This window comes from Cervus canadensis, chromosome 5, assembly GCF_019320065.1.
Source record: "Cervus canadensis isolate Bull #8, Minnesota chromosome 5, ASM1932006v1, whole genome shotgun sequence".
Lineage (NCBI taxonomy): Eukaryota > Metazoa > Chordata > Mammalia > Artiodactyla > Cervidae > Cervus > Cervus canadensis.
The window spans coordinates 3508696-3520333 of record NC_057390.1 but is presented as its reverse complement, the minus strand read 5'-3'; the positions used below and the strand labels follow the sequence as shown (position 1 = coordinate 3520333).

Sequence of the window (11638 nt, the reverse complement as noted above, 5' to 3'; positions counted from 1 at the left end):
AAGATATCGTTAAATTTTCACTTCTTTTCCAGCTCTTCCAGTGCACTTCTTTCCAGTTCTTTTGAACTCTTATCTCTGGCACCTGGAGCCAGTCAGCCTATAGTTTTCTGTGGCCTTGGCCGTGAAAATTGGGAACTGCCCTTAAGCCAGAGTGTCACCACCTCACAAATCTTACCTCTTCTAGATGCAGTTTTTGGAGAATAAACTCTCCACATCCTATATGCTTTTGAAAATTTTTATTGTGGTTTTAAATACCTGTTGAATTTTATTTAATATTTATTTTTATTTATTTGGCTGTGCCAGGTCTTAGCTATAGCATTGATCTTCGATTTGGGATTCAAGATATTTAGTTGCCACATTTTAACTCTCAGCTATGGGATCTAGTTCCCTGACCTGGGAACGAACCTGGGTCTCCTGCATTGGGAGCGTGGAGTCTGGGCCACTGGGCCACCAAGGAAGTCCCACCTGTTGACTTTTAAAAATATTTTATCCAGGTCTTAAAATTGTTATTGTGAAAGGATTTGCATTAGCACTTCACATTGCCATGTTTCTGGAAGTTCTCCAAATAGTTTTAATTTGTAGTTCTCTTAACATGAGTGAAGTTAAACATCTTTTCAAGCTCTTATGTTTATTCTTTTTTTTTGTTTATTCTTATATAATTTTTTATGTCCTTTGCCTATTTTCTGCCATGTTTTTGGTCATTTTTTTCCTTCAATTTTTAAGAGTTCTCTATATTTTAGGGACATCAGCCCTTTGTAATACACTAAATTTCCATTTATATTTGGGTCTGTTTCTAGACACTATTTTATTCCATTGGTCTCCTTGTCTTGTGTTAGCAGAAACCAGTTTTAAGCATGAAGATGTTATCATGTTTCATGTGTTATCACAAGACCCTCTCATTTTTTTTTTTTAGCATTTTCAAGTTACTGTCACATATTTATTTTTCTATATAACTGTACTACCAACTTCTCAAGTCTTATAAAACACTTGGTATTATTTTTATTGGGACTATGTTACATTAAAAAATGAACTCAGGGAGAATTAATATTTTCATGATGCTAAGCCATTTTATCTAAAAACAAGGGATGTTTATTAAGTCTAATTTTGTGTCTTTCAGGAGTTTTTAAAGTTTTTCTCATATTGTTTTTGCAAATTTATTGTTAAGTTTATTCAAGTTACAGTAGATCCTCATTATTGATGGATTTCTGTATCTGTGATTCACCTGGTCACTAAAACATCTTTGTAACTCCAAAATCAATACTCAAAGTATTCTGTAGAATATGCATATGCTCAGAGTGGTGGTGAAAACTTAAGTCATCTTTCTGCCTCTCGTTTCAGCTCTCATATGGTAAAAAAGATGTCCTTTTCGTGGCATATTTAGTGCCACATTTTTTCACATTTTTGTTTGCTGCTGGTGACTTGACTGTTTAAAATGAAGTAGAGCAGAAGTGCTGTCTAGTGTTCCTAAGTGCAAGAAGGCTACGATGTGCCTTACAAAGAAAATACATACACACTTCCTTCAGATATGAGTTTTAGCACTGTTGGCCATGAATTCTATGTTAACAAATCAACAATACATATTTTAAAAAGTGTCTTTAAACAGAAAAACACACAAAAGGAGGCTAGATTTTGATCAGTTGGTGGAAATGATGTGACCAGAGGCTCACAGGAACCTAACCCCTAAGAACCATAATTCAGTATATGCTAAATTTAGTTTTAGAGGTAATTTTATAGAACCTAAATGCCATTTAAAATATGAGATTTATGAGAATTGACTATACTTAATTTTCTTAGTTGCTGTTGTAAATGAGGTTTTCTCTATCAATATATCTTCTAATTGGTCATTACTTGTGTAGGAAAACTGCATTGATTTTCATACAGTTTGATTTTCATACAGAAACTGTATGATTTCTGTATATTAAATTTCTATCCTGCCACCTCACTGAATTTTTTTTTTGTTTTAATTAGTATCAATATTATCACTTATTCTCTCAGGTTTTTCAGGTATATTCTCTTTTCATGTGAAAATATAATTTTCTTTTTCAAATCTATTCTCCTAATTAATTTTCTCATCTAATTGTGTTGGTTACAACTCCTCTCCCTTTTTATAAGGATGGTTTTTCATCTATGTTGAACTGCTCTGAGTTAGCAATGGACTAAGTATTGCACAGACTCTCAGAGTTGAAAGGAACTTAGAAGTAAGTTGGGGATTCTGTTATTTGATGCATGAATCTTTTTTTACATCACTCAGGTGGTCATCTGATCTCTTCTTGAACCATCTGTTCCCCTTCTTCTGATAAGAGCTTGTCACCCTGTACTCATTCCACATAGCTCTGTGTGGCTATCAATCACTCCATCCTGATGCCTCTGCTCATGGCTTTTAATCCAGGCTAATTGTAAAGGGTAGCTATAAAATCTGTATATATAATTATTATTTTTTAACAGATCTAATCTTTTTTATTATTCTGTCATATGCTAAAAGTGCAGATTTATTCAGTGAAAATCAAATACACAAGTTACTTGAGGCAATGCATACAGATGCACATGTAAGGATGGCTGGTAATGCATCTCCTGCCTTTGCTGAAGCCTGGAAACTGTTTCTAGACAGTATATCAGGCACTCACAGGGCTCACTTTGTTTGTTTCCCAGAGATCAATGCTTCTGTCCAATGTTTTGGAAACTGTTACATACATTTTATCAGGTGGTTTAGTTGTTTCAGGTGGGAGAAGTGGGTATGGGTAGAAATCTAATTTCTGTTATTCCACATTGGCTGGAAGTGGAAATACATCAATTATTGCAGTTTTCTCAGCCCAAAGAACTGGGCATTATCACTGAAGGACAACACATTGAATATATCACTTAATGGCATTGAGCATATCATACACTGTAATGTAATATCAAAATACTATTATGAATATTTGTCCTGTAGTTCATCTTTGCCTCCCCATGGATCTGGAGAGAGGCAGAATAGTATAATGGTCTCTCTGCAGCCTGGCGCGCAGTCAGCACTCAACTGTTTACTGAATAATTGAATGGATACATGCAGGCTTACATGAAAGCACACACGCATGAAAGAATCACTATGACCAAGTGAATGACTTCTTTCCTACCCCATCAGTCCTCAGCTGTGCAGACCAAACCCAGCTGACTGCTCCAGTATCTTCCTGCTGGGGTTCTGGGTGACAGGATGCCCAGTGATAGGATGCTCTCCCCAGCCTTGTTCCAGATCATTTCCTCACTCCTCAATTCCTTCCTCCGTGTGTTACTGATGCATTTTAACCTGATGCTGAGTCAATGTCCGTTTTTCTTTCATATTTTTGGAACTGGATTCCTCCTTGAAATTCTTCATCATAACCCTGGTGACCCCCCCTAGCTTTTAGGAATGTAAGCATCACTTTTAATCAGATTATGAATTTTAGAGTATCACAACACTGCCCTATCCTTTCTATTTGGAGAAAGCATCCAATATTTTTCTTATTAATAATATGTACCCTATTATTATATAGCCCCAGAACTATTATTGACTAGGAGAGGGGAATTTGGGAGACTATTTTATTTTTAAAATTAATGAAGCTAAGACTTCACTGGTGGTCCAGTGGTTAAGAAACTGCTTTCCAATGCAGGAGATGCCGGTTTGATCCCTGGTAGGGGAACTAAGATCCCAAATGCTGCAGGGCAACTAAGCTCTCAAGCCACAACTAGACAGCCTGTGTGCTGTAACTAGAGAAGCCCACGCTTCAGTGGAGACCCAGTGTAGCCAAAAAAAAGAAAAAGAAATAAACCAACCTTCTCATCACTCATCTCCAGGAAGCTGCAAGGAGAACTGCCTTTCCCAACATCTACACTGAGACGGGAAAAAATAAAATTAATGAAGCTAATTTTACTAAACAATTATTGAATAGAAGTGAATATTCTTGTATGTCATTGCCAAAATGTGTTCAAAGAAAACAGTAACAAACAGCCCAATAGTTTTGAAATGTTTCCAATGTAAGAGTCTTTATTCTGGTTCCACGCTCAATTAGAAGTACCTACAACAGACTTCAGACAAAAATAATTAGGGAGGGCTCAATAAAAATTTTCAGACAACAACAAAATAGGTAATGTTCAGTTTTACAGCTCTCAGACAAGTTACTAGGTCTTGATTTTAGTCCTAACATTTAATGATAAAATTTCTGATTATGATGAGATAATCAATGCAAAATGAGATTGCAAGCTTGGATTAGAACTACAGAATTTCAAGATTAGAACTATAGATTTCAAAAACCTTGAAAATCCTATGAGGGTAATCTGTCAGATTAAACTTCTGGGTGTGTGTGTCTATGGAAGATGGTATTTTATCAGTTTTTGAGGACAGGGGAAATAATAGGATGAAGAATGCCCCAGAAAAGTCAGATCAATAGGCTCAACTAGATCCAGGTAGAGGGTGGCAAGGATGACTACCTTTGTTAAGCCAGGGAAGGCGAGGATAGAATGGCGCGCGGCCTTACCTCAGCAGAGGGGCTGGTCCCACAGTGTGGGTGGCTGAGAGCAGCCCTGAAGGAACTCTGGTTCTCGCAAACATGGATGGCGCTAGACTGCTTTCAGGTTTCTCAGTGGTGCTATTCAGATCCCGGCTGTGGGTTGCTTGGTGAGGGCAGGGCGGGGCTTTTCCAGGTGTGGGTGTGGCAGCGATGGCATGGCTGGTTGACTGCTAGACCCCAGGCTGAGGACATTCTCTGGGGAAGTGATGTCGGCATTACTTAAGGGTGTTTGAGTTTTTGCTGTGCTGGGGCCTAAACTGACCCGGAAACTGGGGTGTGAGCTCACATGCACTATCCTTGAGAGAGACTTCAGGGTGTTCCTGGGAGACATGATGTCCCCCTCCCAGCTTGGGCTTAGGGCGTCTCTTAGGGTGGGAGTCTCGGGACCTGTTGCCACGGGAAGCGTCATCTGAGTCTGAGGAGACCACCTCCTGGAGAGGTAGCCTTTTGCTGGCTTTCTTTTTCTTCCTTCTAGGGTTCTCCTGTCTTGTAGCTTGTAAATCCCCTGTGTTAACTTCTTTGATTGGCCACACTAGGAGAGCAGAGTTCTTTGTGTCCATGTCTTCCCTAGAGAGAGGGGGGGAGAGAGAGAGAGAGAGAGAGGTCAGGGTTATTCTGGTTTTGATGGCTGCTATGTCTACAGATATGTTCAAGTTAAGAAATAACAAGTGTGGGTGAGGATGTGGAGAAAAAGTAACCCCTTTGCACTGCTGGTGGGAATGTAAACTGGTAGTGCCACTATAGAAAACAGCATGAAGTTTCCTTTAAAAATTAAAAGTAGAACAACATTTTTGATCTAGCAATTCTACTTCTGGGCACATAGCCAAAGAAAATGAAATCAGTATCTTGAAGAGATACCTGCATCCCCATGTTCACTGCAGCATTATTTACAATCACCAAGATATGGAAACAACCCAGGTGTCCACTGGTGGGTGAATGGATAAAGAAAATGTGACATGTATGGGATACTATTTAGCCATAAGACAGAAGGCAATTTGCCACTTGTGACAACACGGATGGCTCTTGAGGGCATTACGCTAATTGAAATATGTCAGACAGAGATACATAAGTACTACATGATCTCACTCATATGTGAATCTAAAAAGAGCCAAACTCATAGAAAGGGGTAATAGTATGGTGGTTGCCAGGGTCTGGCGGCAAGGGGTGGGGTGTTGGTGGGAGAAACAGGGAGATGTTGGCCAGAGGGTATAAAAAAATAAAATATATTGGGCAGTTTATTTATATTGAAGTGTTGTCCTTCAAAAAAGGCACCTTGGAAACACCATGATCCCATCCCAGCCATGCCATCATGACATACACCATTTCAGGAACTTGCCTTTTTCAGAGGCTTCAGGGCAAAGTAAGGACACCAGCTGCCTGGTATTCAACCTTACTTTGTTCCCATAATCAGTATCTGCCACCTTGATCACCCACCTTTCACGCTGAATAACTTTGACCATGGTTGTTTCAGATCCTTTTAGAAATTGTCAAGAAAAAAATAAGTAGAATGAGAAAAGATTTTTAGTTATTTTTAAGTAGAAAATTCCATCAATCAAATCTCTCTTCAGTGGTCTGAATCTCAAACCACATGTGACACTTTGCAAAGACTGGCTCAAGGACTCAGGAGGTAATTTCCAAGAGAGATTAAAAAATTGGCCTGACCACTTTATACCCATTAGGATAGCTATTGCCAAAAAAGAAAAAACAAAACCAAGAAGTGACAAGTGTTGACAAAGATGTGGAGAGATTGGAATCCTTGTGATGGGAATGGTACAGCTGCTGTGGGAAACAGTGTGGCAGTTCCTCAAAATACTAAAAATAGAATTATATAGCCCAGAAATTCCACTTATTTCTGGCAATAAGTGGAATTTATTCCCAGGGACCCAAACAGATATCTTTACATGGTGATTCCTCTTGAATTCCTCTTGAATCCTCCTTGATTCTCCAGGGATCGAACCCCCATCTCCTGCATTGCAGGCGGATTCTTTTCTGTCTGAGCCACCAGGGAAACTTAAGCCAAAACTGAGTTAAATTTAGTGCCCTGTTGTCTTCCACTATAGAGTTAAATTCAGTAACACAACAAACAGGCCAACACTATAGGGGGTGTCTGGGGAGCCAGCCACTGCGTCTTCACTGGCTCTTCAGAGAAGCTGTCTCTACTTCCTGGAAGAGCTCTGAGCGTCCTGTCCACGCTCTCCTTAGCTTAAAACCCAATGCATTTCCTTGACCAGGCATTGTCAGCTTGCCCATATTCTTGCCGGTTCCCTGAGGCCTCAATTCTGTTCTGCCCTAAGTGTGTCTCTATCAGTAAGACCATCTTAGTAAATGAACAACAGGGGGACCTCTGGGGTGGGCACTGAAAAGATGTTTGATGAGGATCAGGAGGCCCTGGGGTTTTGACAACAGAAGGGGCAGAAAGTAGAGAAACTGGTAAGAAAAGGCAGTTGCTGGGTTTTCCTGGTGGTCCAGTGGTGAGAGACCGCCTGCCAATGTGGAGGACATGGGTTCGATCTCTGGTCCGGGAAGATTTCACGGGCCTCGGGGCAACTAAGCCTTCATACCACAACTACTGAGCCTGTGCTCTAGAATCTGTTCTCTGTAATAAGAGAAGCTACTGCAATGAGGAGCCTGAGCACTGCAACTGGAGAGTAGCCCCTCCTCACTGAAACCGGAGAAAGCCCTCCTGCAGCAACAAAGACCCAGCACAGCTGAAATAAAAAAATAATTTGAAAAAAAAGAAAAGGCAGTTGCCATCCAAATGGCTCCCCCTGGCCCTCAGGGGTAATGGATCTCCATGACTCTGTGTTCTGGTCCCAAGAACTACACGCCTTCTGAGGACAGGTAATGGCATTTTTCCCTCCGGATATGGCAGGGCACTCAATCATAGGGTTACTGCTGAACTGCTTATCTTTTAGGCCTTGGAAATGAGGCTCCTGATCTGACCAGGATGGACTGAGGCCGCTAATGACATACAGAGGCTTAATGATTTCAGAGGCAAGCTCCTTTTAAGGGAAAAATAGTCAGTGGTCACCGGGCGAGATGGTGGGAAGTGATTCATCTCGGGTAATGTCAGAGTCTACAGTGTGAGGCCAGGCTACATGGATAAAGGGAGGAGTGTTCAACAACATGGGAATTATCATCGCCTGTGGGGGCACAGTCTTAATTCAAACAGCTTGATGGAAAAATTACTAAACTGCTCAAAGAATGATAACGAGAGGCTAGTATTTTGTGTAATAGGAATTAAGAGCTGGCCACAGACCCAGACAAACCACATCTGAACCCTTGGAGGAGGGTCCCCCCTCCAGAACTCTTCTCCCGAAGTCCACACGGTTATAATCACGCAAGATTATATCAAGGGAAGAACACTCTTGCCTCCAGGATCTCATGACCAACACCCTACTTCAGATGCCCAATGATTTTCCCTCAGCACAGAGGCAATAAATAGTTCACTCTGCCTTTCCTGAGATCACATTTAGAATGTTGCTAAATGTTTTTCAAGAAATCAGACTTCCTCTACAGTAAATTTTCTTAAAGAGGAGGCTTGAAGGCAATCTGCCCAAGTTGTGCTCTGTCAAGAAGAAAGGGAAGGACTCCCCCGGTGGCACAGTGGATAAGAACCCGCCTGCCAATGAAGGAGACATGGGAAGATCCCGCATGCCGCGGGGCAGCTAAGCTCCTGCGCCACAACCACAGAGCCTGAGCTCTAGAGCTGAGCTCCGCAGTAGGAGGGGCCGCCACAGTGAGACTGCACACCGCAGCCAGAGAAAACCCGAGCACGGCAGTGAAGTCCCAGTGCAGTCATAAGTAAATACACTTTTAAAATTTCAGTAAAGGAAGGGAAGATGGATTCCAGCTCTTTGGGAGGGTTTTCCAACCAGTTACATGGCGTCAGGAGCATGGATTCAGCTGCCAGAGCTGCCCTGCCCAGAGGGGCATGTGGTCCCCAGCTGTGGGTGGTTGAATAACACCAGTAGGGGCAGGTCCTTTCGCTGGAGGAAGCCGGAAGTCCGAGCATTAAGCCCACCAGGCACACTTTCCTGGGAGGAGCGAGAAGCCCCAGCCTTCTGATGTGAACAGGATCCCTGGGGAGGTAGGGAGACCCAGGATGTGAATCTCCTGCTGGCAAGAAGGGAGGATGCCAAAAAGCGGGGAACATTCCTTCCCGTCCACTTGCTTTGGGGAGTTAGAAAAAATGACATGTGTGTTCTCTAAATGGGGAAAGCCTTAGACAGGTTAGGGGATATTCTTGCAAAGAACAGAGATCTCTGATGCTGTGAAATATAGAAAAAGCTCAGGGACTTTCCTGAAGGTAAGGCATGGCAAGAGTGATCATTTCCCTCCACCAGACACACCTCTTTCAGAAGCGCCATCAGAGAACACAGTCATTGGGTGCAAAGGAAAGAGGAAATTGGAACAGCCTCACAAACATGGTGATACTAAAACTATCTCCTTTAAGGGCTAGTTATTTGGAATTTAGCAAACTTGGTAACATATTTTGCAAACCAAACTTATTATGAGGTTTTAAGAATCATTTCAGTGTCAAATTTTGAACTGAAAATGAAAAATTTGTATCAGCTGTAGCCATATTCAATCAATGTTGAACTCTTCACCTTCCAAATACTGTTCTTCCTGCCTTTCACTATGTAACACCCTCGTGAGGAACCAGAAGAGGGGTTTGCTGAAAATACTCTGTTAGCCCCAACTGAAGACCCCAAGAAGGAAGAATAAAAGGAGGGGCAGAGGGTGAAAAGTTGGATATCTGGCACTCTGGTCCATAGCTGTTTGGGGCCATGTACCCCTGGTCTCACCAACCCCAAATGGTTGGTTATAGTGGATTTGATATTTTAAAACAAAATTTAGTCAAGTGATGTCCTATTGGAGTTGTAACCTACAATTCATTTCTTTAATTAGTCCATTGAAGAAAGCACCATAATTTTTTTTAATGGCCTCATTTAGTGCAATGGTGTGAAGATCTGCTAAAGAACAACCAAAGGGAGGTGGTCCATTTAGAAAGTGAGTGAGAAAGACAGAGAATGAAATCATGGTTGCCAGGGGTGGGGGAAGGATTCAAAGAAGGGATAGTTAGGGGTTTGGGATGGACACGTACACATTGCTGTATTTAAAATGGATAGTCAACAAGGACCTACTGTATAGCACAGGGAACTCTGCTCAATGTTATATGGCAGCCTGGATGAGAGGGGAGTTTGGGGATGAGAATGGATACATGTGTATGTGCGGCTGAGTCCCTTTGCTATTCACCTGAAACTATCGCAACATTGTAATTGGCTATAACAGATACAAAATAAAAAGTTTTTTTTTTTTAAAAGAACCATCTGCTCCAAATGTATGATAATCATACAAAGTAAAGATATCTTAGGAAAAAAAAAAACACAAAAACAAAGAACAGGTAAGAAAGAGCTTCTAATGAGAAAGGACCTAAGGACCTACCGGAAGGAAATTCCAGTGTAGATACAACATCAGACCTACGCCTTTATTCTGTGTGCTCACACCTGCCAGCTTCAATTACGGAAACAGAGACAGATTAAGCTCTGAATTTAGCAGGCTGGATGTGACCTCTGCTTAGGAGAATTAAAAGCTGTCTCTTGCTAGCAGAGAGGCAGCCAGAGCGACAGAACAGTGGAAATTACAAAGAGGGACAAGAGGGTCAATGAATGCTTCTGCTGTGTAAAGACCTAGAAGCTGGGGTAGGTCACTAGCAGTGGAGAGTTTTAAATAAGGCCTGGGGCAGTACTAAGGTAGAAAATAATGAAAGGCTTTTCTCAACATAGAAAGGATTGAATTTTAATTCTAAAATAGTGATTGTTAATCTTGAGTTTAATGAAGATGGTTAACACCTAGACCCATGTATCCATATTCCTTTATCAAGTAAGTAAGTATGTAAAGTCGCTCAGTCGTGTCCGACTCTTTGAGATGCCATGGACTATAGCCTACCAGGCTCCTCTGTCCATGGGATTTTCCAGGCAAGAGTACTGGAGTGGGTTGCCATTTCCTTCTCCAGGGGATCTTAGACGCTTTACCGTCTAAGCCACCAGGAAGCCCATTCCTTTTTTAGGTACTATAATTTGGAAATCAAGTTGTTTGAGGAGGACTTTGAGATGAACAGAAAACAGTTCTATTATTTAAAAATGAAATATTCATCTAGAAAAAGGATCATAACATCTATTTTCAACAATCATACCTAATAAAAGCTTTTCTGTGGAACTACACGCCCCTAAAGGAGTCTTGCTGGGCATCCCCTAGTATTTGTTCATCTGTTCATTCTTCAAATTGTCCTTGGGTACATCTTGCAGGCTGGACCCTGGCAACCAGGATATAGAAGTGGATAGAAAACCCCTGCTTTCAAAGACTCATGTCCAGTAAGAGTGATGACCATGAAAGTACATGGTCCAACACAAGGGAACAGTCTCATAATGAAAATGTTTATAGGAGGCAGTGGGATCACCTCACCACAGAGGACAGGAGTCCCAGAACATCACACAGGGGTGATGGGATGCTTGCCTTTGATGTTGGAATTCCCCAGGCGGCCAAGGGCAAGCGTAGCATTCCAGGGAGGGAATACTTAGCCTATGCAGAGGCACAGGGCTTTGAAAAAGCACAGCATGGGGAAAAAACTAGAAGTTTATAAATTTAGTACAGTTAGTGTGCAGAGGGCTTTTGGGAGGATAGTTGGGGAGTAGCTAGGGGAAAAGTTAGACCAGGTAGGTAGGCGTCGTTCAGGTCAACAAGAAGCTAAGCTAGGTTAAGAGGAGGCATTTCAGGGAGGAGGGAGCTTTAGTCGGGGAGGGACAAGAGCAGATTTGCCTGTGAGGAAGATTCTTCTGCCCAGCCCTCAGGGGAGATGGACAGCACAGCAGGAGGAAGCCTCCTGACCTAATGTAGCACATGTGCAGCAGTGCTGAGAAATATTTGCAAGCTGTTTATAGAATATGTCTGTCTTTAAATAAATCCACTTCTTACCTATCACTTTGTCTCTCACTGAATTCTTTCTGCAATGAGACATCAAGATCCTGAGCTTCATTAAGTCCTGAGACCAGGAGTGTGGTCTCAGTTAAAAGACAGTGGGTTCAAGTTCCAGTCTGGGTTGTGTGGTTTCAGAT

At 41.8% G+C, this 11638-nt stretch overlaps 1 protein-coding gene across 7 annotated transcripts in view; it reads right to left on the bottom strand.

The window, feature by feature from the left end:
* Positions 1-3979: 3979 nt before the first annotated feature.
* The window catches only part of VWA3B (von Willebrand factor A domain containing 3B), a 177436-nt gene continuing 169777 nt past the window's right edge, over positions 3980-11638 (bottom strand). For 6 of the 7 annotated variants that reach the window (XM_043467856.1, XM_043467858.1, XM_043467859.1 and 3 more), the window contains one exon: positions 3980-5087. In XM_043467856.1, coding sequence (XP_043323791.1) covers positions 4736-5087 — 352 coding nt within the window. In that variant the 3' untranslated portion in view covers positions 3980-4735. The remainder of the gene's footprint in view (positions 5088-11638) is intronic. The other variant, XM_043467857.1, reaches the window with a different exon arrangement.